The sequence below is a fragment of the Crotalus tigris genome, unplaced genomic scaffold (genome assembly GCF_016545835.1).
Source record: "Crotalus tigris isolate CLP2741 ecotype Arizona unplaced genomic scaffold, ASM1654583v1 scf7180000020941.558017, whole genome shotgun sequence".
Classification (NCBI taxonomy): Eukaryota; Metazoa; Chordata; class Lepidosauria; order Squamata; family Viperidae; genus Crotalus; species Crotalus tigris.
In genome coordinates, this window is record NW_024098270.1 from 78 (window position 1) to 25,345 (window position 25,268).

The 25,268-nt window shown below is 45.7% G+C and overlaps 2 protein-coding genes and 1 long non-coding RNA gene across 6 annotated transcripts in view; 2 read left to right on the forward strand and 1 right to left on the reverse strand.

Moving 5' to 3' along the window:
• The first annotated feature begins 3,357 nt into the window (after positions 1-3,357).
• Positions 3,358-6,941, forward strand: LOC120319715. The gene is made up of 3 exons (XR_005559813.1): positions 3,358-3,493; positions 5,933-6,036; positions 6,635-6,941. It is a non-coding gene; the product is annotated as an uncharacterized LOC120319715 (long non-coding RNA).
• Positions 6,942-8,619: 1,678 nt separating this feature from the next.
• Positions 8,620-25,238, reverse strand: LOC120319712 (C-type lectin domain family 2 member D-like). Of its 4 annotated transcripts, none has more exons than XM_039368826.1 (8): positions 24,884-25,238; positions 20,037-20,207; positions 18,647-18,751; positions 17,387-17,485; positions 16,845-16,931; positions 14,649-14,800; positions 10,907-11,013; positions 8,620-9,043 (listed from the first exon to the last, which is right to left on the reverse strand). In XM_039368826.1, the coding sequence occupies exons 2-8, from the start codon at positions 20,167-20,169 to the stop codon at positions 8,884-8,886; spliced, it is 843 nt and encodes a 280-aa protein (XP_039224760.1). In that variant the 5' UTR covers positions 20,170-20,207; positions 24,884-25,238; the 3' UTR covers positions 8,620-8,883. The 4 variants fall into 4 exon arrangements, with proteins under 4 accessions (XP_039224760.1, XP_039224759.1, XP_039224761.1 ...); XM_039368825.1 differs by lacking the exon at positions 24,884-25,238 and adding an exon at positions 21,557-22,352; XM_039368827.1 differs by lacking the exon at positions 24,884-25,238 and adding an exon at positions 22,243-22,305.
• Positions 22,561-25,268, forward strand: part of LOC120319714 (CD209 antigen-like protein C) — a 38,682-nt gene continuing 35,974 nt past the window's right edge. Inside the window, exon 1 of the mRNA XM_039368831.1 lies at positions 22,561-24,303. The gene's annotated coding sequence lies outside the window, so the exon portion shown is untranslated. The remainder of the gene's footprint in view (positions 24,304-25,268) is intronic.

Below are 25,268 nucleotides of genomic sequence, written 5' to 3' on the forward strand. Positions count from 1 at the left end.
AAGTCAATTTCATGTCCTGTGGCTTTAAGGTGTTGGACCAGGGAAGATGTTGGTTCCTCTTTTTTGACTGAGTTCTTATGTTCTTCAATGCGTGCACTTATTCTTCTGTTGGTTTGTCCGATGTATGTGGTGGGACAAGTGGTGAATGGGATTTCGTATACTCCTTGATTTTCTAATTCAATTTTATCTTTGTGGTTTCTAAGGATGGTGGATATTTTTCTGTTTGTGCAGAATGCTGTTTTGATGTTGTGTTTATGGAGGATCTTACTGATTCTGTCTGTGGTGCCTTTTATGTATGGGAGGAGGGCTTTGCCGTTTTCTTGTTCTTTGTCTTGGATTTAGTGGGGGTTTCTTTTTGGATTAGGTTTGTAATCTTATTTCTATGGAATCCATTGGATGTTAGTACATTGGTGAGAGTGTGTATTTCGGGTTTTAGGTGTTGTTCGTCAGCTAAGCGTTTTGTTCTGGAGATGAGTGTCTTGGCTACAAAGTTGATCTGTGCTGGGTGGTGGTGTGAGAGAGCGTGCAGATAGCGGTTTGTGTGTGTTTTCTTCTGGTAGATGGTGTGTCCTAGGGAGCCATTGGATTTCTTGTCGACTAAGACATCCAGGAAGGGAAGTTGGTTATTAGCTTCTGTTCCATGGTGAACTGTAATTTTTGGGGTGTAAGGCTGTGGAGGTGTGTGAGAAGTTGTCCAGTTTTTCTTTCCCATGTGGCCAGATTATGAAGGTGTCATCTACGTATCTGAGCCAGAGTTTGGGTTTGTGATCCGATTTTTCTAGAGCTTGGGTTTCAAAGTGTTCCATGTAGTGGTTTGCAATGACAGGTGAGAGGGTTGATCCCATGGGTGCTCCTTCTGTTTGTTTGTATTTTTGTCCGTTATAGATGAAGTATGTGTTGGATAGGCAGTGGTTGGTCAGATCTAAGATGTGTTTGGGGGGGTTATATTTGTTTTGAATAGCTGTCAAGGCTTCTTTGATAGGCACTTGGTGAAGAGGGATATGACATCGTCACCAAGTGCCTATCAAAGAAGCCTTGACAGCTATCCAAAACAAATATAACCCCCCCAAACACAGCTTAGATCTGACCAACCACTGCCTATCCAACACATACTTCATCTATAATGGACAAAAATACAAACAAATAGAAGGAGCACCCATGGGATCACCCCTCTCACCTGTCATTGCAAACCTCTACATGGAACACTTTGAACCCAAGCTCTAGAAAAATCGGATCACAAACCCAAACTCTGGCTCAGATACGTAGACGACACCTTGATAATCTGGCCCATGGGAAGAAAAACTGTGAAACTTCCTCACACACCTCAACAGCCTACATCCAAATCTACAGTTCACCCTGGAAACAGAAGCTAACAACCAAGTTCCCTTCCTGGATGTCTTAGTCTACAAGAACCAATGGCTCCCTGACACACCATCTACCAGAAGAAAACCTACACACCTGCTATCTTGCTTGCTCTCTCACACACTCACCTCAGCACAGATCAACTTGTAACCAATGACACTCATCTCCAGAAAAAAACGCTTAGTCTGACGAACAACACCTAAAAACTGAACTACACACTCTCACCAATGTACTAACATCCAATGGATTCCAAAGAAATAAGATTACAACCCTAATCCAAAAAGAAACCCCCACTAAAATCCAAGACGAAGAACAAGAAAACGGCAAAGCCCTCCTCCCATACATAAAAGGCACCACAGACAGAATCAGTAAGATCCTCCATAACACAACATCAAAACAGCATTCTGCACAAACAGAAAAATATCCACCATCCTTAGAAACCCCAAAGATAAATTGAATTAGAAAATCAAGGAGTATACGAAATCCCATGCACCACTTGTCCCACCACATACATCGGACAAACCAACAGAAGAATAAGTGCACGCATTGAAGAACATAAGAACTCAGTCAAAAAAGAGGAACCAACATCTTCCCTGGTCTAACACCTTAAAGCCACAGGACATGAAATTGACTTTAAAAATACCAGACCCATTGCCAAAAGTGAACATTTTAATAACAGAATAATCAGAGAAGCCATCGAGATAGAAAAACGCCCACACAGCATGAACAAGCGAGATGATACCTCCCGCCTACCAGCCATTTGGAAACCCGCCCTTATTGACAACGACTCCCTAACACAAAAAATGATGCCAGACCCACACTCACAAAAACCACACAGGATGTCACCACCACACATCCATGCAAAAAACAAACCCAAAGCCACACCGATGACGAGGCACGACCACAAACCAGAAGCCAGACCACAGCTGCATCATTATCCACTTTAAACCCCTCCAATCCATACATGAAGCAAACTGACACCCTCCATGAAGAGGAGGCACGACCACGAACGTGAAGCCAAAAAATATCAAGGCAGCCCAAAATCTTAAACCCCTCTGCAACTCAGACTAACCTGAGCACAACCAAACAGAACACTCCCCCAGCCAATCAGAGCACAGCCAATCCCCTAACCATTCAGAACACACCTCCACCCAATCAGAACACAGCCAAGCTCCCACCCAATCAATTCATACCCCCACTGGCAGTTAAAAGTAAGAAACAGCTAAGACCACACATTGCTGCTCAAAGCACGAAGCTGAAAACACCAGCCTGAAGATGACGAATGGGACTTCGTCGAAACGTCGCCAAGACACTTTCAATTTTACGCGGGAGAAAACCCGAATAACCAAAGACCTACATATAATATATATATTTGTTTTCCTGAGGTTTTCGCGGGTGTTTGTATGTAGGTCTTGGTTTGTTCTTGTTTCTCCCACATAAATTGGAGTGTCCTTTTGCGACGTTTCGACGAAGTCCCATTTGGTCATCTTCAGGCTGGTGTTTTCAGCTTCGTGCTTCGAGGAGCTAAGACCACACATTGCTCTTCGAAGCACGAAGCTGAAAACACCAGCCTGAAGATGACGAATGGGACTTCGTCAAAACGTCGCCAAGACACTTCCAATTTTACGCGGGAGAAAACCCGAATAACCAAAGACCTACATACAAACCCCCACGAAAACCTCAGAGAACACACACACACACACACACACACACACACATTCAAGACAAATATATACATTCAAGACAACAGCAATGAAATCGATCCGACGCAAACCCAAATTAAAAGCAAGATCATTAAAATTAGTTCCAGAAGTACGAGCTTGGAAAAAGAGAGGTGCTTTGGCCGTTCTCCTCACTTCTGGAAGAGTGGGGACCAAATGCCCTTCCCTAGGGTGACCCATCCATTTTCAGGGATGCTCGAGGGAGCCTTCCTTCTCTTTCTGACCCCTCTTTGCTCTCATTTCTCTTAGAATCCATCTTCAGGAAAAATGTGAGGTCCGCAGGTGGGTGGCAGTTTTGGGGGAGGAGCCTCTACTACTTTTCCAAAGGACAAAAGAGCTGGTATGATGCCGAGAACTTCTGCATGTCCAGAGATGCCCATTTGGCCTCCATCCTACATGACAAAGAGCAGGTCTTACACTTTTCTTCTTTCCCTTACGACTTCTGGGGTACTTCAACAAGCTGCTCAGTTGGGTGGAAGGCTCACTTCTTATCCACTTTTTTTTTCTCCTTTCCCTCCAATCAACATATTACGGTAAGAGCTTTGGCTCGTCCTTGGGAAGCTCTTCTCTACCTCTTCCAATATTATTGCATTGGTTTGCGAGCTACCTTCTAAACCAGACATGTCAAACACAAGGCCCGGGGGGCGGATGCGGCCCACGTAGTGGTTTCATGTGGCCCGCGAAGCCATCCTGGAAACAGTGAGGGAACAGCCCTCACTGCCTTAGTCCTAGCCCAGGCTGGCCGGGAGCCAATGTACAATTCTGTGGTGGCCATCTGTGCTGAAACGCATTCAGTCATAGCTCCACAAGGCCGTCTGGAAACAGCGAGGAACCAGCCTCTGCCACGTCGCCTCCACCCCCTGGGTGCATGCTGGGGAGGTGTCACCCTTTGTGAGGAATGAAGAAATGCACCATCGCCTGGAAGTGGCCAGCAAATGGCCCTCGCCTACTTCACATATCTGGCTTGATGGGCTCTGCCCTGGTCCCACCCCCTTCTCCCAGAGACCCTCAGATCTGTCCCACTCCTGCCCAGGCCCCCACAGGCTCCCTTGATGCAAATGATGTAGAGCTGGCCATGCCCACCCTGTAGGCCACACCCACTCCATCCACACCTACCCAGTAGGCCACACCCACCCTGGCCATACACCCCCCAGGGCAACCGCAATGCTGATGCGGCCCTCAATGAAATTGAGTTTGACACTCCTGTTCTAAACTAAACTGGGATTCTGTGGAAGCCTATCACGGGATCCTAATCGGCAAGATCAGGTCTACATCAAGATGATCTTGACATAGAAAGGCAGGCTCTGTTGCCTCAACAAAAGAGGCTAAAGCATTTCTGAAGTCCAGAACAGCCAGATAAGGTCAGGAAGAAGCTCAGACAAAGACACACCCAATTTGCCAAACTATAAGAAGGAAGAGGAGAAGGTACAGTACAGTCAATCTGGTAGAGTTGATTTCCTGGTCTGGCTGCCTAGTGGGCTGACATTAGTACAGTAGGGCTCTTGAAGGATACTTTTCCAAGATCATGAATTTTTCATGGCTTTCCCAAGCAGATTTTGGGCACAGACAAACTCTTACTTCCACTGGACACGGAAAAGGTCCAAGTAGTGGACACAGAGTACGCTTAGTCAAATTCTGCCATCCAGTGCTATCTGAAGAGGTTCTGCCATGTGTCTGTAGTTGCACTGGGAGTTCTGACCAAGAGGCTGATGAGCAAAGTGATCCTTGAAGGTAGTACTACCTGTAGTTGGAAGCCCAGCTTTTCTTAACTAACCACATAGGCTTCTTTGAGAAGGGAGAATATACCTTGACTTTACCTGAAAACCCACGGACACCTTTGCTTAAGGGAGGTGCTAGCTGTAATGGTTTGGCTGGTGAATCTAACATTCCCTCATGAGAGGATGTTACTTCTCACAAATGAAGGTAAATATACTGTAGGTGTCCCAGGATCCAGTCTGAGTTGGTCACCAGGATCAGAGATTTATTCTTCCAAGCTTTGGGGCTTGTGCTGGAGCCCATCATTAGGGAACTTCTCTCTGTGTCTCTGTCTCTCTCTCTCTGTCCCTCTGTCTCTGTCTGTCTCTCTGTGTGTGTCTCTGTCTCTCTCTGTGTGTCTCTCTCTGTCTCTGTCTCTCTCTCTGTCTCTCTCTCTCTGTCTCTCTCTCTCTCTGTGTGTGTCTCTCTGTGTGTCTCTCTCTCTGTCTCTCTGTCTCTGTCTCTCTCTCTGTCTCTCTGTCTCTGTCTGTCTCTCTCTCTGTGTCTCTGTCTCTCTCTGTGTGTCTCTCTGTCTCTCTCTGTCTCTGTCTCTCTCTCTCTCTCTCTCTGTCTCTCTCTCTCTGTGTGTGTGTCTCTCTCTGTGTCTCTCTCTCTGTCTCTCTGTCTCTGTCTCTCTCTCTGTCTCTCTGTCTCTGTCTGTCTCTCTGTGTCTCTGTCTCTCTCTGTGTGTCTCTCTGTGTGTCTCTCTGTGTGTCTCTCTCTGTCTCTGTCTATCTCTGTCTCTGTGTTTCTGTCTCTCTCTGTCTCTGTCTATCTCTGTCTCTGTGTCTCTGTCTCTCTCTGTCTGTCTCTCTGTCTTTCTGTCTGTCTCTGTCTCTGTCTGTCTTTCTCTCTCTGTCTCTCTCTCTCTCTCTCTCTCTCTCTCTCTCTCTCTCTCTCTCTCTCTCTCTCTCTCTCTCTCTCTCTCTCTCTCTCTCTCTCTCTCTCTCTCTCTCTCTCGTCTGCCTGGTTGTTGATGGATGGCTATTAAGTCAATTGTTGATGGATGCTATTAAGTTGCAGTTGTTGATGGATGGCTATTAAGTCAATTGTTCATGTTACTTCTTTTCTCTTCTCGCCTTCTTTTTCTGCAGAATTACATCACTTCACAGCTGGCTCAGACAGCCTGGGTGGGCCTTTCAGTTGAAAACGAAGAGAGTGGATGGGAGTGGACTGACAGGTCAACATTAACAGCAGGGTGAGTTTACGATGGCAGCATTCAAAGAGAGGATGCTTTCAAATGGCCGTATCTTTTCTTGCAAAAGTGGGGTCAGATTAAGCATTTCTAGTCTGGTGGGAGAAAGTTTTAGGTTCTGATTAAGTTCTCCCCAGTAGTGTGGGAGGGTGCAACTTAAGGATCCCCTGTGTCAGGGAACCAGAGGTGGTCACCCTGCCACATCCAAGGTTTGTATGTGCATGCAAACCTTATTGTACCCATTGTGTAAGGCAAGGGTCTCCAACCGGACAACTTTAAAATTGGTGGACTTCAACTCCTCATGGCTGGCTGAGGAATTCTGGGAGTTGAAGTCCATCAATCTTAAAGTTGCCCAGTTTGGAGAGCCTTGGTGTAAGGTAAAGTTGTAGCTGCTTTAAGAGGTTCTAGTGGGTGCTTTAAAACCTCTTTTTTCCCCTCCATATCTAAAGCACCACCAGATACACCACCATGAGCATTTCAAAAGAGATTCTCCATTTGAAAATCAGGCTGTTAATTCATTCAGTTCCATTGTTTCTTCTATGAAATGTATGTTTTTTGCTGCTTTCCTCTGCTTATCTTCTTCTCTCTTCACCCATCCCAGTTTTTGGTCTAGCGAAAGTCCGAGCCACTCAAGCAGATACAGAGGAAGAGAACAAGACTGTGTTTCTATTGTGCCTTCATTGGGGAACCACAACTGGAAAGCTGCTGACTGCCATGAACTTTACAGATGGGTTTGCAAAGAGAACCTGGAGCATGGGGAACCCTGATGTTGGTCTTCCTCTGAAATAATCACCTTATTCTCCAGGATCCTGCTAAAACTGAAGACAAAAAGATTCTCATTCTGATGTCATAGCAAACTCACAGAATGAATATAAACATCCTGTTACCTCCAAAATCCAAAATAAATTGATGCATGGCCACACACCTTTAATGAAGTACACCACGCTTTGAAGCTCATGCACAACTTTGTAAGAGCTTTGCAGGGCTCTCTTAAAACAGGAAACTGAGTATCATTTAATGGGGCTCATTTTGAGTCAAGTTAGTTAAAGACCGAACAATTGCATTTGTGCAATATGCTACAGTTGATTCAACTGAACCTTGGTCAATTTGTGCAAACAAATTCATTTGGCTGGTTGTTGAATCAATGTAATGTGTGAATCCAGGAAGCTTGCATTAATTCGATAACAAAAGAGTCTCCTGCTTGAGCAGGGGGTTGGACTAGAAGATCTCCAAGGTCCCTTCCAGCTCTGCTATTCTGTTCTATAAACAGCCATTAGAAATTAGAAGCCATTCACTTCATATCGTGAGAATACTGATGAAATTATCTAGCCCTCTTCTCAAACATCTGCAAGAAGGAAACCAACCGCAGAGAATGCCCAAAGCCCAACAAGTACCAGTTAACATATTTTATTCCCTTCAGTTGAGACCCAAACACAAGGTTGTCTGCAGCTATCCAGGTTTTACTCAAAGATGTCAACATGTGAATCCTGCATCATGAGGCAAGTTTTGTCCCTAAGGCACTGATGTGAGGAGTGGCAATGAGGGGCTGAGTTTGTTGTGAAATGTGGAGAGAAAGACCTGGGCACAAACAGGCAAACAGCTAGGCAAAGAAAAAATAATAATAAAGAAATGGATCTATGCACAAAGAAGCAGTGGAGAAACACACACACACAAGTCGAACTATAGCCAAGCCAGTTTCCAGCCTTTCCTGAGGGGACCCATCATGGCTGCCCTCCCACCCCAAAGACACCTCAACTCTTCCCGCCAAAACCTGACAGACCCCGCTTCTTTTCTTTTATTGGCCTTTGGGGCTCAGGTGACTCTGGACGGGCCTCTTGATGGTTAGTTGGCTGACATCTGTCATGGAAGGACCGCCTCCCTCAGCAGGTGATAGGCCTTTTGCTCCTTCTTCCCTCCCTTTGTGACCGTCTTCAGGTTGATGCAACTGCCAATCGAACAGCAGCGGCCAATTAAAGGGCTGTTGCTAGGCAGGAGGCAAGAAGGAGGGAAGACAAGGTGGCTGCCTGAAGCTCTGCCACTATAGGCCTCATGAGGAAATGGCCAAATAAATGGAGCTGAAGCTGAGGAGTCGAAGTGAAGATTGAAACTAAAAGATAGATGGCAGCAGCCAATCAAAAGGCTGTTACTAGGCGGGAGGTGAGAAGGAGGGAAGACAAGATAGCTGCCTGGAGCTCTGCCACCACAGGCCTCCAGGATGAAGCCTTTAAAATGATCCTCTACCTCCAGCATCTTCCCGTCTCACTCTTGCCCAGTTTAGGAGCCGTCATGCTTTAGCTGAGAGGACCTCCATGCTCTGGGGGGCCCTGCTAGGAAGGTCTCTTCTTGGCATGCATTCCCAGCATCATTCCTTTCTCACCCACCAGGAACAGGATGAGGCCACATACCAGCTGAGGCGTTCCAGGAATTGGTCCGCCATTAAACCCGAGCGGGCAGCACAAGTGGCTTGTCCCGTTGCGAGGTGGAATTGGACACACCGATAATAATCGTCATGGGCTTGCAAAGTATAACTTGCCAGAGGGTGAAAAACAAGCAGTGCGTCAGAAAGATCAAGCAAGGAAGCAGAAGGCAATATAGAAAATTAATTTATTTCTAGCGGAAAGGAGGGTACGACTGAACCCTCCACCTCACGTTTTGATAGACCCGTAACGTCGTTGCATTGGACAAGAAAGTCATTTTCTTTAGTTCAAAGGGGCCCATTGGAGACCTGGCCTTGGACACGGAGGCAGGAAGCTGAACTCTTCCATCAAGCATTTCAGTACTTCCGTTGGATGTCGAAGGGCCGAGCCTGCTGCACGAATTCGGTTCCAGCTTGCTGAATGGCGCTGCCTTTTATATGTGCCATTTTTTATCTGGCTTCCTCTTACAAATGAAGGATTTATCTATTGAGCATTTAATATTTGTCCAACACCTTGGTGGCGCCACACAGCGGGATAACAGGATGGTACATTCGTCTGTACTGCGATTAGTTATGGTGGTCGGAGACCAAAAGCTGGAAATCAAACAGAATACAATTAATCACTCAGTCAATCAAGCCAATTGGTCAGCAGCAGGAGAGTAATGTAGAGGATAGGGATATCCATGGGAGGGTCAAAAAAAGTAATATGGTGACCACAAGGATATGATCAAACCTATTCTTTTTATAGGTATGTGTAATGTCCCTAAAGGGGGCAGAATTTTAATTGTATAGTCATGGCTACCATCTTGACCTTTTGACCCTCTCAGGATGCCCCTGGTAAAGGGCCCCATGCCTTCAGAAATCATGGGCACTCCATCACTGGAGGTTTTTAAGAAGAGACTGGACAGTCACTTGTCTGAAATGGTATAGGTTCTCCTGCTTGAATGGGGGGCTGGACTAGAAGACCTCCAAGGTCCCTTCCAGCTCTATTCTATTCTATTCTATTCTATTCTATTCTATTCTATTCTATTCTATTCTATTCTTGGCCTAGGCTTGACTTTTTTGTCTTTTTATTCTGGGGCCCACTTTTTGTATTTCCTTCCACAAAAATAAGAAACCAGGAAATTGAATCTGGGCTTAAGGATCACAACACTCAAGCAATTTGCTCCAGAGGTATTGTCCCAAAATTGCTTTTCTAAAAGGCACCTTGACTTCTTGGTGTTTTTTTCTTCTTCTTGAAAATGAACAACCGGTTCTCTGTGTGGATGCTGCTTCTGGAAATCCATTTTGGATTTGGGCAGCAAAAAATTAGTTACCGGTTCTGCTGAAGTGGTGCGAACTGGCTGAATCCCACCACTGATCCTACCTATTATATATTCAGCTTTACTTTCAATCCCTGGATCTCAAGATGAATCCAGTACAGGTAGTCCTTGACGTACGACCACAATTGAGCCCAAAATATATGTTGCTAAGTGAGGGAGCTGTGCACACAGAGAAAAACCATACGAGAGAGACTGGCAGGGCCAGAGGGAGGAGTCAAATGAGGAATCAGTTTAGAGTCTCTATGTCAGTGGTTCTCAACCTTTTTAATGCTGCGACCCCCAACCGGTCGTAAGTCGAGGACTACTCAACTGGTGCAGCACCATTTGCAGAATGGGACTTTTGGCGGGCTCAGCAGGGCAGAGACAGCCTGGACCATTCCTACTGGCTTTCGAAAGCCAATAGAATAAAAGGGAGTAGCACAGCTAAGAAAAAGGGGGGAAAATGGCGGACTGCGTTGTTTGGTGACCCCCGTGAAATGGTCGTTCGACCCCAAATGGGGTCCCGACCCACAGGTTGAGAACCACTGCTCTATGTAGTCACAAGAGAACAAGGTCTAACCCCCAACCCCCAAATGCTCTTGAAACATATCTCGCTTTACCCAGGTGCAAACCATTGAGAAGATTCCTGGGCATTGGCTTGAGCAATAAATCAGTAAAACTGAACTCTTTGTGTTTGAACCTGGTTCTTTTCCCTGGACAAAAACATAGTTTGCAAGAAAGTAATCAAAGAAAGGAAAGAATGATTTTAAAAGGCAGAGAAAAAGGTCAGTGACAGAAGCGGAAAGAACGCTGAATGGGTTGAAAGGAATATTAAGAGAATCGTGGTTGGTTGGAGTGGATGAGATCCTGAGAGAAATTGCCATTTTCAGGAGCAGAAAGCAACGTTTACAGGGGTGGATAGGCATGGTTATCTTCCTATTCCTTTTCTCTGCTTTGCTTGGTGTTGAATTTATTTAATAATTTCATCCTTTTGTCACACGACAGTTTTAATCCAACGTGTCCTTTTTTGATAGTATCACATCCTGGCGCTGCAGATTGTGCATTCCTGATAAGGATGAATGTGCATAAATAGAAAGAGTTTTCAACAAAGTACAAGTAGGAATTTTTGTCGGGCTTTCTGTATGGGCCAACTTACAAAACTTTTGGTGGACTTCCATCAACCCATACCCAGGTGGTTCCATTTTCGTAATACCCGATCCAATAGTCAGAAGGACGATTTGAGCTTTCTCTTATTAGGAATGCCTAAAAACAACAACCACAAATACATTTAAAATGCTTTTTGGAATCCCCTTCTGGATTCATTATTGCTCATTGAATAACAACAACAGCAGCATAAATAAATAAAATGCCATCTGGCTGACTATACAATCATCTAAACATCTGGCTGACTATACAACCAATCATAATAATGACAGTGAAACATGCCCTTCATCCATGCAGCAATGCTGACAGACTCTACAATGCCAAGGAAAATAGGTGAGCATGCATGTTGCAAGCACAGGTAGTCCTCAGCTTACAGAAGTTCATTTAGTGACAGTTTGAAGTTACAATGGTACTGAAAAAAGCGACGTGACTATTTTTCATCCTTACGACTATTGCAACATCCCCATAAGTCATGTGACCCCACTCCTAGTCACACAACATAGATCTTTCAGAATATAATCAATCTGCCTGCTATTATTTTGAGCATTTATCTATCTAGAATAGAGCTGGAAGGGACCTTGGAGGTCTTCTAGTCCAGCCCCCCGCTTAAGCAGGAGAACCTATACCATCTCAGACAAGTGACCGTCTACCCCTTCTTAAAAATCTCCAGTGATGGAGCGCCCACGATTTCTGGAGGCAAGCTGTTCCACTGGTTAGTTGTCCTCACTGCCAGGAAGTTTCTCCTTAACTCCAGCTTGCTTCTCTCTTTGTTCAGTTTCCAACCATTGTTTCTTGTCCTGCCCTCTGGTGCTTTGGAGAATAATGTGACCCCCCTCTTTATGGCAGCCCCTCAAATACTGGAAGACTGCTATCATGTCACCCCTGTTTCTTCTTTTCTTTAGACCAGCCAAACCCAAGTCCTGCAGCCATTCTTTGAATGTTTTAGTCTCCAGGCTTTGGATCCTCTTAGTTGCTCTTCTCTGATTTTTTTGCCCAAGGTCTCAACATCTTTTTTGTGATATGGTGATCAAAATTGGCTGCAGTATTCCAGGTGTGGTCTCGCTAGGGTTTTATAAAGCGGTACTAATACTTTGTGTGATCTTGAGTCCATGCCTCTGATTATACAACCCAGGATTGTATTAGCTTTTTTGGCAGCGACTGCACACTGCTGGCTCATAGTCAAGTGATCGTCCACTAGGACTCCAAGGTCCCTCTTACAGTTAAGCCAGGTCTTGCCCAATCTGTACTTGTACCTTCGATTTTTCCTGGCTAAATATAAAACTTTGCTTTTCTCCACATTGAAACTCATTTTGTTGGACAGGGCCCATCGTTCAAGTTTGTCAAGATCATTTTGGATCCTGAGTTTGTCTTTTGGGGTGTTGGCTACTCCTGTCAGTTTGATGGCATCCGCAGATTTGAGAGTTCCCCTTCAATTCCCTCATCTAAGTCATTGATGAAGATATTGAGGAGTATTGGGCCTAAGACGGAACCTTGGTCCCCCGCTGCTTACTTCTCTTCATGGGGATGTGGTGCTGTTGAGGACTATTCATTGAGTATAATTCGCCAGCCAGCTACAGATCCATCTGGTGGCGATGTTGTCTATTTCACCTTTTTCTAGCTTACCAAGGAGTAGGTTGTGGTCTACTTTGTCAAATGCCTTACTGAAATCTAAGTCTGAAATCTTGACACTAAGTATACTACATCCACAGTATTTTACTGGTCTATTAATTTAGTCACTTTATCGAAGAATGAGATAAGATTGGTTTGACAAGATCTGTTTTTGACAAACCCGTGCTGACTACTAATTACAACTCTGTTTGCTTCTAGTTGCTCGCAGATGTGTGTTTTGATTATCTTTTCCAGGATCTTCCCAGGTATTGATGTTAGATTGATTGATCTGTAGTTTTCTGGATCTGGGTTTTTTTTCCCTTTTTGAAAATAGGAACCACATCAGCCATTTTCCAATCTTCAGGTATTTTCTCGATGCTCTAGGATTTTTGAAAGAAGGTGCAATGGTTCTGAGATAACAGAACTCTGGGATGTAATCTGTCGGGTCCTGGTGATTTATATTCGTCAAGGTCGGATAGGTGTTCTCTTACCATTTTCTTGCTTATTTTAATTTTTGTTTCTAGTTTATCTTTTGAAGTGATTTTTTTTTGGGTGTGGTTTCTTTTTGTGTGAAGACTAATGCAAAGTATGATTTAAGCAGTTCTGTTATTTCTCTACTGCCTGTTATTTCCTTGCCATCTTTTCTCTTTAGTGGGCCTACAGTTTCCTTGACTTTTTTCTTGTTGTTAATATATTGGAAAAAACGTTTTTTTATTATCCTTGATTTCTGTTGCAAGTCTTTGTTCGTTCTGAGCCTTTGCTTTCCTGACTTCATCTTTGCATGGCCTGTCTGCTGATAATTGGCCTTAGTTATATGACCCTCTTTCCAGTTTTTGTATTTGTCCTTTTTGCCTTTCAGTTTGTCAGAGAGATCTTTGTGCAGCCATGCTAGTTTCTTCTTGAATTTCTTGTTTTTCTTTTTCAGTGGTATTGTGCTGGATTGGGCTTTTATGATCGCATTTTTCAGAGTTTCCCATGCTCGTTTTCCCCCTTAAGATTTTCATCCATGGGATCTTTCCTAGGTTCTCTCTGAGTTTGTTAAAGTCAGCTCTTTTGAAGTTTAAGACACTGGTTGGATTGTTTTCTGTTGCTACTGTTTGCATTATATTAAATTCCAGTATGACGTGGTCACTTTCACCCAAGGTTCCAGCAATTTCAATTCCCTCTATCACTTCTTCTCTATTAGTAAGAATTAAGTTCAGTATGGCTTTACATCTAGTTCTCTCCTCCACCTTTTGGATGACAAAGTTGTCGGCTAGGTTGGTTAGGAATTTGTTTGCTCTCCCACTCTCTGCAGAGTTTGTCTCCCAGTTGATATCTGGGTAGTTGAAGTCTCCTATTACTGCTGTGGTATGCTTCCTACATACATTTGCTAGCTGGTTGGCAAAGAGTTCATCTAGTTCTTCTGATTGGTTGGGTGGCCTGTAATATATACACCTTTGGCAATGTCACTTTTTTGTCTTTATATTGACCCATATTCATTCTGGAGAGATTTTATCTTTGATCATGTGCAATTCTGTGGATATGTAGTGTTCTCTTACATATAGTGCAACTCCCACTCCTCTTTTTGTAGACCTGTTTCTTTTGAACAATTTGTATTCATCCATCAGTCCATTCCATTCATGGGTTTCGTCCCACCAGGTTTCTGTAATGCCAACTATGTCATACCTGCCCTTGTGTAGTGTTGCTTCTAGTTCACCCTGTTTGTTCCCCAAGCTTTGAGTATTTGAGGCTTTTATGCGTGTCTGTGGGAATGTTTCCTGCATCTCCTGATTGTTGTTTGAGTTTTTCTTTTTTCTCATCACTGCCTGCCTCGTAGTTTGATTTGTTTTCTTGGGATTTATGACTGATTTGGGGTTCTAGAGATTCTAGAGCAGTGGTTCTCAACCTTTCTAATGCCGTGACCCCATAATACAGTTCCCCATGTTGTGGTGACCCCCAAGTGGGTGTGGCCACCAACAAGAGGGAGTAGGACAGCTAGGGAAAAGGGAAAAAAATGGCGGACAGCGTGGTTTGGCGACCCCCGTGAAATGGTCATTTGACCCCAAATGGGGTCCCGACCCACAGGTTGAGAACCACTGTTCTAGAGATTGGTCACTCTCCCCCCCTCTATGCAAGGTACTTACTTGCTCGTTATAACTTTCAATACAAACCAAGGTGGATTTTTTAGTCTCACAAAATGTTCTTGCTGTGGTCCAGTTGTTCGCAACGGTGCTGAAGAAATAAAGGGCCCCTTCAAAGGGCACCCAGTTTTTTTTTAGCAGAATAGTAATGACGTCTTTCAGCCAGTGAAGGACACGTTCCAGAGAGAATTGCAGGAAGAAAGCAAGAGAGAAAGACACAGCATTTAGTAGAAGGTAAGCTGAAGGCAATGCATGTTGAAATTGTATACAGTAGTCCTTGACTTACGACCCCAACAGAGCCCAAAATTTATGTTGCTGAGAAATTTGTTAAGGGAGTTTTGTCCCATTTTACAACCTTTCTTGCCATAGTTGTTAAATGAATCACTGCCGTTGATAAGTTAGCTACACGGTTGTTAAGTGAATCTGCTTGTCAGAAGGTTGCAAAAAGATGATCAAGTGACCCTGGGACATAGCAACAGTCATAAATATGAGTCAGGGGCCAAGCGTCTGAATTTGATCACATGATCAAGGGGACGTTGCAAAGGTCATAACTGTGAAAAATGGTCATAAATCACATTTTGTTAAGTTGGCAGCAGGGTTGTTAAGTGAACATGGCTTCCCCACTGACATGCCTTGTCCAAAGGTTGCAAAAGAGGGTCACAGGACCCCTTGACGTTGCAACCGTCATAAATACAGATCAGTTGCCAAGCATCTGAGTTTTGATCCCGTGACCATGGGGATGCTGCAACAGTCGTAAGTGTAAAAAAAATGGTCATAAGTCACTTTTTTTCAGTGCCATCATAACTGTGGTCATTAAAGGAACAGTTTAAGTCAGGGGTAGGCAACCTTGGCTCTTTTATGACTGGTGGACTTCAACTCCCAGAATTCCTGAGCCCGCCATGCTGAGGGGAAAGGAGAGGTTTCCAAGCTGAGCCATGCTGGCTCAGGAATTCTGGGAGTTGAAGTCCACAAGTCAGAAAGCGGCCTAGGCCTAGGCCAGAGGTAGGCAACCTTGGCTCTTTTATGACTCATGGACTTCAACTCCCAGAATTCCTGAGCCAGTATGGCTCAGCTTGGGGACCTCTCTCTTTCTCCTCAGCATGGCGGGCTCAGGAATTCTGGGAGTTGAAGTCCACGAGTCATAAAAGAGCCAAGGTTGCCTACCCCTGGCCTAGGCCGCTTTATGACTCATGGACTTCAACTCCCAGAATTCCTGAGCCAGCGTGGCTCAGCTTGGAAACCTGTCCCTTTCCCCTCAGCATGGCTGGCTCAGGAATTCTGGGAGTTGAAGTCCACCAGTCATAAAGCGGCCTAGGCCAGAGGTAGGCAACCTTGGCTCTTTTATGACTGGTGGACTTCAACTCCCAGAATTTCCCCTCAGCCAGCCACGCTGAGGGGAAAGGGAGAGGTTTCCAAGCTGAGCCTTGCTGGCTCAGGAATTCTGGGAATTGAAGTCCACGAGTCATAAAGTGGCCTAGGCCTAGGCTAGGGGTAGGCAATCTTGGCTCTTTTATGCCTCGTGGACTTCAACTCCCAGAATTCCTCAGCCAGCCATGCTGAGGGGGAAGGGAGAGGTTTCCAAGCTGAGCCAGGTTGGCTCAGGAATTCTGGGAGTTGAAGTCCACCAGTCATAAAAGAACCAAGGTTGCCTACCCCTGACCTAGGCCTAAGCCGCTTTATGACTGGTGGACTTCAACTCCCAGAATTCCTGAGCCAGCCTGGCTCAGCTTGGAAACCTCTCCCTTTCCCCTCAGCATAGCTGGCTCAGGAATTCTGGGAGTTGAAGTCCACCAGTCATAAAAGAGCCAAGGTTGCCTACCCCTGGTTTAAGTCAAGGACTATCTGTAGTTCTGAGCCACTTCCAAATTACTGCATGACTGTCCCTGAAATCGTGGGGAAAGGTGAACTCATGCAAGTCCTGACTTTTATTTCAGTTATTGAACTATTGTTCCGTTTTATGGATTGATTACCCAACTGCAGCGTCTCCGCAACGGAGAAAAAGTGGGTTGCAAATTTTAGTGCAAATCAGGAACTAAAAACCGTTGCTGCTCGGTTGGCTTGAGCTTCAGCAGGGCGATCAGGTGGGCAAGAGAAAGGAAGCGCTCTACCTTCGAGAGCTGAGGCAGATTTTCAACAGGTGCAGTCTCAGGCTGGCTTCCCCCAACCCCTGAGTGTTTAGCATCGCACCCTCAGACTTACCAATTGCACCTTCCAGTTCAATGGTTTTTATAGTCCATTTGGTCAATTCTTCTGCTAACCTCTGAGCACCAGAAAATATTTCATATTCTAAAAAGGTTTGCAAAATTCCAGTCAGACAGATCTCAACGAGCAAAACTTTTTCCATAAAACCCTGTTACCCTCTACAGGAGAGGCAGAGTTGGATGGAACCACTTCAGGGGTGGGCAACTGTGGCTCTTTTATGACTCGTGGACTTCAACTCCGAGAATTCCTGAGCCAGCCATGCTACCCCTGACTTAGGCTGTCAGATCTTTGATACAACATCCATGTCATCAATCAGCCTCCTTCTTTGTTCTGTTCCTCTCTTACAACTGAGCATGAGTGAAAAATTCTGAATTCTCGGTCAACTGAACCTGGGCTCAGTTCAGGAGCATGTACAGAGTGGTCCAAATTATCTAGAGAATAACCGCCGTTGTGAAATCAGAACCCGGTGCCTTTTTCAAGGCCTGATGTGTGTTACAGGGAAATTATTGGAGAGATACTGATAAGAATATCATGCTTACCGCTTTCATTTTTGAGGGATGGATCCCGGCTAATAATAAAGTTCTTAATGGCCTTAATTGCTGCGTTCATGGATATTGATCTGTTTAGTTCCCAAAGATCTGTTGTTGTTTTAAAAAAAATGAAGATTAACACAATATCCCAATGCTTTATCTTTCCAGCTATTTCTACCTCCCCACCCTCCTACCCTAGTAGCGCTGGGCTAAATTGGTGCCATCACCATCATGATGATGATGGCACCAATGCCTGAATCCTGGAATGTTTTTCATGCCACGTTTATGCTGCAAAGAATCCTGTGCTTCACAAAGACATGCTACACCAGCAACTTCTCTTTCAAAGGACTGGGGGGGGGGAACCAGTTCAACTCAAAAATTGAACTGAGGAAGCTAACCAAACCAAAAAAAGGGAGAAAAAAAAAGTTCAGTTGCCATGACTCATCTAGCAGCCAACTCTACCTGGGTGGTTGAGGATCTTTACTGACATAGTGACTTAAAAGTGCTCAATAGTTTGGGTCTTCTGTCCCACAATGACAATTGGTGACCCCTTTGAGCAGAATCCCTAAAGCCATCTCCAGAGCTGCTTCTAGCAGAACACGAAAGTGCCATTTTTCTAAGTGTCCAGATCTGATCAAATGTTTTCTGCAACCCCAATTAGCAAATTCAGTACATTGGGATTGGAGTCCCATTTGCCCCATTGGGTTGTCAGCAGGACTGAGCTCCAATCTTACTTTGGAGGGAAGACCTGGAGTCAAAACACTACCCCAGTAGCAACTCCTTCCCCCATTAAAACACCCCTTGGTGTCCTAACAGTCCCAGAACCCAACTGGATCTTGGCCAGTGTTTTCAGGAGAAAAAAAAAGAAAGAAATCCTTGCTTCCACTTATCTATTGTGCCCACAGTAAAAAATGACACTAAAGGTTATCTATCGATCTGTTTGCCCCCCCCCCTCTCTCTCTCAAGAAAATGGGACTCTGAAGACAAAGGAAGTTTGCCATTCAGTTAGGCTGATTGTGGAGACAGAGTGTCTCTTATTCATGAATGCCTGTTAAATGCATAAATGCATCAGCAGGCTATTTATGCCATCCCTGTGTGATGCTGTATTTAAGCCAATGACATCGTGCAAAGGGCATCAAGGTGGAGTCCCTTGTCTCAAGGTCAACTAATTTGAAGTTCCAATTACAAATTGTTAAAAAAAAACCCAACACTTTACAGCGTAACTAATTTCTAAGTTCTAATGTATTATGCTAAGAGAAGTTAACTTACACAAAATGATCATCACAACTGTGGCCAAAAACAGGAGCAGGCACAACAGACTTGCAAGATATAAACCGGAGCTGGTTGGGTCGGGCCAAAATTTAGCAAATATTCCTTGAAGGACACAAGAAAGAAAGAAAGAAAGAAAGAAAGAAAGAAAGAAAGAAAGAAAGAAAGAAAGAAAGAAAGAAAGAAAGAAAGAAAGAAAGAAAGGAAAGAAAAGTCTACTTTAATCATCATCCCAAGAAGAAAGATCTTCGCTGTTTGTCTTGTTCCACTATTTGCAAATGTCCAGCTAAACTCCGCTCTCACCTCACTTTTCATCTACGAGGGGGGGGCTCATAAATAACCATCCCTCCCCATTTCATCCCAGCCCCAGACACTTTGGAGGTAGGTGGGGCTGAGAGAATGGCTGCCCCAGGATCTTGCCATGAGGTCTCATAGCCAGAGAAGGGGATGAGGAAGAACTGGGCTGCCATTTCTCTAAGAACCGGATAGAAATGGACCGTGAATTCTTCCCTTTGTGGCTCCAGAAATATTAGGTGGCCACTCCATTCCCTTTCCTCTCCAGGCCCCTCCTGGTCACTCTCGGCCTCTTTGCTCTTCGGGTTTGGTTCCCAAAAGGAAAGGAGAAAGACAAAGGCAGAGCGAGGGTTTTCCTTTCGTCTCTGGGGAAGACGGAGGGAGAAGGGAGGGCTCCTACGGGAATTGCCCCCTTCTTTCCACCCCTGGCTGGCATAGGAAACGGAGCACCTACGCCAGGAGGCTGTGATCTGGGCCTAACTGGGGAATTAATGGAAGAAGATGTAGGTTGAGGTTGATGAGATACGTGTGCCCATACTCCGGACGTACAGGGAGCAGAATTCGGCCTTTGTTAAGCCCATTTTAAAGCAAAAGCATAGGATCCAAGTCTCAGGAAAGCTGCGTCTCCGTCAGCACCCGAGGGAGAGACTGAGCAGACAACCTCGGTGTTCATCAGCCAGTGCAATGACCAAGGGCAGCCAAGGAAGCCCTTTGAGGCCACTTTTGCTTGCTGAAGAGCCAACTCCCCACTGGAGGAAGCACCTCTTCGTAGCACCGTGGTGTGGAGGACACGCCTGGCGTTGTCTGTCGTCCCAGGTTCCACTTCAGTGAACGGAGAGGTGTTTTCTTAGGCATATGAAATGACCACAGCCTGATTCCAGAGCACAGACCGAGGCTGGAACGCTCTTTTAAGAGTATGAAACCAGGAACTGGTAAAGTCCAGCCTTGGCTCACTCTCCCGTTGTGGTTTTCAGAATTGGCTTCGGTGTTTTTGTCCACTCTGTCATGCTTCGTTTCAGCCTCTCCCTGATTCCTGTAATCTCCCTTTTCCTATGTCCTACTCTTTTGTGTAATCACATACATACAACACGCATACCTCTATTTTGCGGCGCTCGTCTGACATTGGATCTGGAGGCCACGTTGGATCTGGAGGCCACGTTGGATCTGGAAGCCACGTTGGATCTGGAAGCCACGTTGTATCTGGAAGCCACGTTGGATCTGGAAGCCATGATGGATCTGGAGCTCTCTGCTGCTGCTTAATCCGGCCCTTAAATAACAACATTTGTTGAGCAGGAACACAAGACTCAAAGGATCGATTCAGATCAAAGGTGATCTGACTGAACTTCCATTCAGTTGAAGCTCATTCAAAGCATTGAATTAGGCAATTTTGGAAGACCCTGGAGAAGTTTGAAGGTGACTCAAAGGACTTTTATTTATTGACATAAATTTAAATAAGTGCCTGACTCTCAAAGACTCTGGTTGCTCTGCACTGTAAAATGGTAGAACAATAAAGTGAAAGAATAAAGAGAGATGTTCCCAGGAAAAATAAGAACTACTGTATTTAAAACAAAAGCAAATCCTAACAGGGGCTGACCTAACCCAAGACTTGGCAGAACATTGCCTTCCAACTGGTCATCAGGATGGGGGCCATATGGACCTCTGGGAGGATGCCAGGTGCCATGACAGAGATATGGACACTTCAGGGGTTCCACTAGGTGACACTACGTAAACGAGGGGACCTGAAGTGCACCCACTCTGCCAAATCTTACGAAATAGGCAGAGATTATTGGAGATGGGCAGCCCCCCAAATTGCCAGGCTCCCTGCCCTCAAAAGCTTGATAGGTGATTGACTTGCACCCAGAAACCAACCAGCAACCATTGCAGCCCATGGAGCAGTGGTGCCACTTGCCCTTCTCTGATGGTGCAGCTGCATTTGGGCCAGCTGTGACTTCCAAAAGGTTTTCAAGGGCAGTCCCATATAGAGAGCACTGCAATAATCCCTTCTTGAGGGGACCATGGCGTGAGGGACTGTCCAGGGGCATAGGGTGTGATCCGGGGACAGGCACAATTGGCACTCTGGATAAACCTGTACAAAGACCCTCTTGGCCACAGATGGTGCCTGCTCTTCAAGTAACAGCTGTGAGCCCAGGATGACACACACACACACCCATTGCAAAGTTGTCTTGACTGTGGAAGTGCAGCCCCATCCAAAACCAGAGATGGAGACTCCCAAAGGCCAGGGAGCCCAAAATACCCTCCGTCTTGTTGGGATTGAGCCCAATCGGTTCTTCCCCATCCACACACGCCCAGCCTCCTGATTATGAGACGTGACCTCAGGAGCATCATTTATAAAATTGGGAACCTCCACCTGCAGAGGATATTGCACTGGGAACTGGTGGATGGCTTCCCCCCAGAGATTCCAGGTCGGTGTTGAATAGGAGGGGGAGATTGTCCAGCACCCCACAAGTGAGGGGCTGTAGACCCAAACTCTTCCCTACCGACATCGACCGGAAGCACCACAGGGAAAGGAAGGGAACCACCACAATATGGTGCTCCCCACTCCGAATCCCAAAGCCTGTCCAGAGGTTGACCAGAGTTGCCAGGATCAAAACCCACTGAGCCATCCAGGAGCGCAAAGATGGAGGCAGCACCAATCCTGGCCCTGCCAAAGGTCATCGACAACGCAAACAGCGCCGTTTCGGTACGATGTCCCAGGCTGAAGCCGAGTGAGATGGGTCCAGATCACCTCTTCACCACCTTCTCAAGAACCCAGCTAGAAAGGAAAGGTGGGAGACTGGATGAAGATTGATGAAAAGGATCGGCGAGCCCAGCAATGGCTTCGTGAGGGGAAGGACTCTCCAAGAAATTAACCCCACTTTCTGGCTTTGTGGATTGTCAGGCGCTATTGCCCAAATTCAAGTGGGGTAGCAGGATCCTCTTTTATCCTTCTCTGTACCCCTGGATCCCCTTGACTGACAAGTCCTGTAATTCTTCTCAGCCTCTTCCTTGTTCTGGTCTTGTTCTGACTGAAATAGGTTTTCCTCATGCTTGCTTGTTAACAGAAAAGGGTTGAGGAAGCAGCACAAAAGACACCATCCCCCCAAGGCAGCTGAACCTGCCAGGGAGGAAAGGCCAACCAGCCATGGGTGGCTCTGTGAGGGGGGCAGACCATCTCTAAACTAGATATATAAAGAAATAAAAACAAATGAGCAGGAGAAGCAAAGGCTCCATCCATCTCAGAAAGGGATTTTTGCTCTATGGAATTCTTGCTGAATAATTGAGAAGCTTATACGCAGATTTACACTCCATGTAAAATGTGGCTAGATCTGTGTTCAGAGATTCAGACCCCTTTTTTTCCATTTTTGGTGTTTGCATCTCTGAGGTTCAATATTTTTCCTACTAAGAGTGGCCTTTGAACCTCCATTTTTTTATCTTAGGATCGCTGTGGAGGGACTGCCAGCCTTATAAGCTCCTTCCGCCCGCCCTTCAGGGCCATTGTTAGGGTGACCCAGCTGTCAATCAAGCAGCAGCAGCCAATCAAAGGGCTGTTGCTAGGCTGGAGGCGAGAAGGAAGGAAGACAAGATGGCTGCCTGAAGTTCTGCCACCACAGAGGAGGAAGCAGCTGAATAAACAGAGCCGAAACCCAGAAATTGAAGTGAAGACTGGAACTAAAAGATAGACTGTGCTCATGAGGAGAGGCTCTGGAAAGGAGGCAGCAGCTGAAAGAAATGGGGGGAGAGAGGCAACCTTTGTCTTTCCCTCAGGCGTGAGGGAAAAGTTCTCTCTGCCATTTCCCTCAGGTGGAGCAAAGATTTGGGAGAAGAGGAGGAAAAAGGAGCCAGGAAGGCCAGCCAGGAGCAAACAAGGGGGAAAACGTGGAATAAAAGCAAAGACTTGGACAGAGCAGAAATAGAAATCAGGAATTTAAATAAAAGAAAAGAAGATCCAACTCTGGGGAAATGGCACAATAGAAATAATTAGGGACTGAGACCGCAAAAATAGAGAAGCCAGCAAATAAACAAATTAATGGAGATATAGAATAGAAAAAATAGAGTGAAGTTGGATTTTTAAAATATAGTGTGGCTAGATCCCATGGAAAATAGTTACAGTTTTATTAAGATTCATTTCCACAGCAGTCTTTCACTTCCTTTCTTTAATTTTTTAGCGTTCCTTTCTTGGCAAAATAGAAGTCTTAACGCCCACTCCCCTCCCACTGAGGGGAGATACAAAATCCCAAACAATTGTCCAAAGTTTCATGTCTTTGTTGTCTCCTTTGAGCAACATAAATGCAGATATAGGCATGATGAGGTCAAAAAGACTAAATCCAGTCAACAATTTTGTCATAAATAAAAAGTGGGAAAGTATCGTAGAGAAACTTCCAGAAACAGATTGCAAAGCAGATCATGCTGTCAAATGGATAGGTTAAAGCTGAAAGATTAGAATAAGGACATCAGCAATATTTTATTCGGGTGAAGTCCATTGTTTCTGAATCCTCAAGAGGAACAAATCACAGCAAAGTCTGGATATATCCCCAAATTGACCGGTACTCGGACAATTTAGTTCTCAGTCATATCAGCCCCTCATGTCATCCTGTTTCAAAATCATATGATGCAGGAGACATTTTATTTATTTATTCAGCTTGTGTGGCTACCCATTTCACCAAGTGACTCTGGGCAGCGAACAATCTTAATATAAATTCAAAATAGATTTCCATCATAAGTACATGCATTAAAATAGCACAGCAGCCAAGGAGAATTTTACAGTCCATGGTTGTTCACACCACCAGTACAAAAGGCCAGCAGGATCAGGGCCATCCTGATCTCTGGAGGAAGGATGCTCCGTAGGACAGATGTTACGGCAGAAAACTAACTATTGCTTGCTGTCATTCCAGAAGAAGAGATCTCTCAGAGGCAAGGGGGTCTAATCCATCCCCCACTTGAAAATACAGCGTGGGCTTTCCTCTGAGGACACTACTCTTCCCTTCAGAGGGAGAACCAACCACGTGAATCCAAGCCCAATCACAAAGCCCAGAGAAACGGGGGCATAAAAGCCCCTCTGGGTTGCAAGACCAATGGGTGCCCCCAGCTGTGAAGATGCTCAGGGAATGGGCTCCCCAAATATTCTGCAGCCACTGAAGTTGGCAAGAGAAAGGGAAGAGCCTCCTCCTCCTCTTCCTCCTCTTCCTCCTCCTCCTCCTCCATCGTGCAAAATATTCCTTCCACCGCCTCCTTGCCCCGTTCAGAATGCAGCTGCACATCTGTGGCATTCGCTGCACCTTCCCCAGGACGAAAGTCCCTCTCGGCCGCATGGAAATCGCTCTGCCTCAGGCACATCCTGTCTGTGATGCGCAAAATGGGATGAGGTAAGCCAGCAAGGATCCCTTGTAGATTTAGCAGTGTGCAAAGATAACAAAGAAATGCACAGACACACCAAATCGGGCAGGGTCCCCAAGGTCTCTGCCTGTAGCACATGCTGGCTCTTTGCTCCCTCCTTCCTGTCCTGTTTCATTCTGCCCTTCTGTGCAGCCCTCTGCCGCAGCTCCCCTTGAAGCCCCACAAGGGGATGCTCATCTCTGGGCTGTAGGAGCCTCTCAGAAGATTGAAACAGAGAGAGAGGGAGGGAGAGAGGAGGAATCCTGCTGCCCTCTGTGGCCATTTCAAGGTGTACTACTCCACTTTGTCTAAGGGAGAAGGATGTTCAGGCAGCCAAAGGGGAGGGTCCTTTGAGGGAAGAAGGGTCCCCATGAGAGCCCTGTTCCTTCCAAACTGCTTTGCTAAAGGTGAGGGACAAGGGCCCTTATGCCTCTGGGTCCCAAAGGGATTGCCTCCCACCCACCCCGGGTGGGCTCAGTCCAACCCCGACATTCCCCTTCCAGCTGTGAGGCTTTTACTGAGTTATTTCCTGCCCAGCTGGCCAGTGAGAAAAGCTGATGTTCATCTTACAAGAATAATGTCCATGCCTCTCCAAAGGAAGACGGTGGATAATGTGGTGGTGCCTCTGTCGGTTTCTTTCCTCTCAGCCTCTCTTCCCTCCTGGCGTTGATCCTTCAGTCAACACCTTCAACCATCATTCTAGAATTCCCATTCAGTTGACGTGGTCCCCCGATTGGCTGACTGGCTCGCTTCATCAGCCTTCCATGTGTGGCATCAGTCCTGGAAAATCTGGGCCTCCGATCTAGGCTTTATCAGAGTTAAAGAGCTGTGGGAAAGGGGAGACATCCCCCACTCTCAGAATAGCAGAATTGGAAGGGACGTTGGAGGTCTTCTCGTCCAACACCCTGCTCAATACCATTTCAGACAAATGGTTGCCCAGTTTCTTCTTTAAAAC

Excerpts from the sequence above, each read along its gene's own strand:
- LOC120319712 (XM_039368826.1), bottom strand. The coding sequence starts at position 20,169 with ATGGCTTCCAGATCCAACGTGGCTTCCAGATACAACGTGGCTTCCAGA. Across the intron at positions 16,932-17,386 it reads ATCCCTCAAAAATGAAAGCG|AATATGAAATATTTTCTGGT; the intron begins GTAAGCATGATA and ends AAACCTTTTTAG. Across the intron at positions 14,801-16,844 it reads TGAACTGGAAGGTGCAATTG|ACGTCATTACTATTCTGCTA; the intron begins GTAAGTCTGAGG and ends ACTGGCTGAAAG.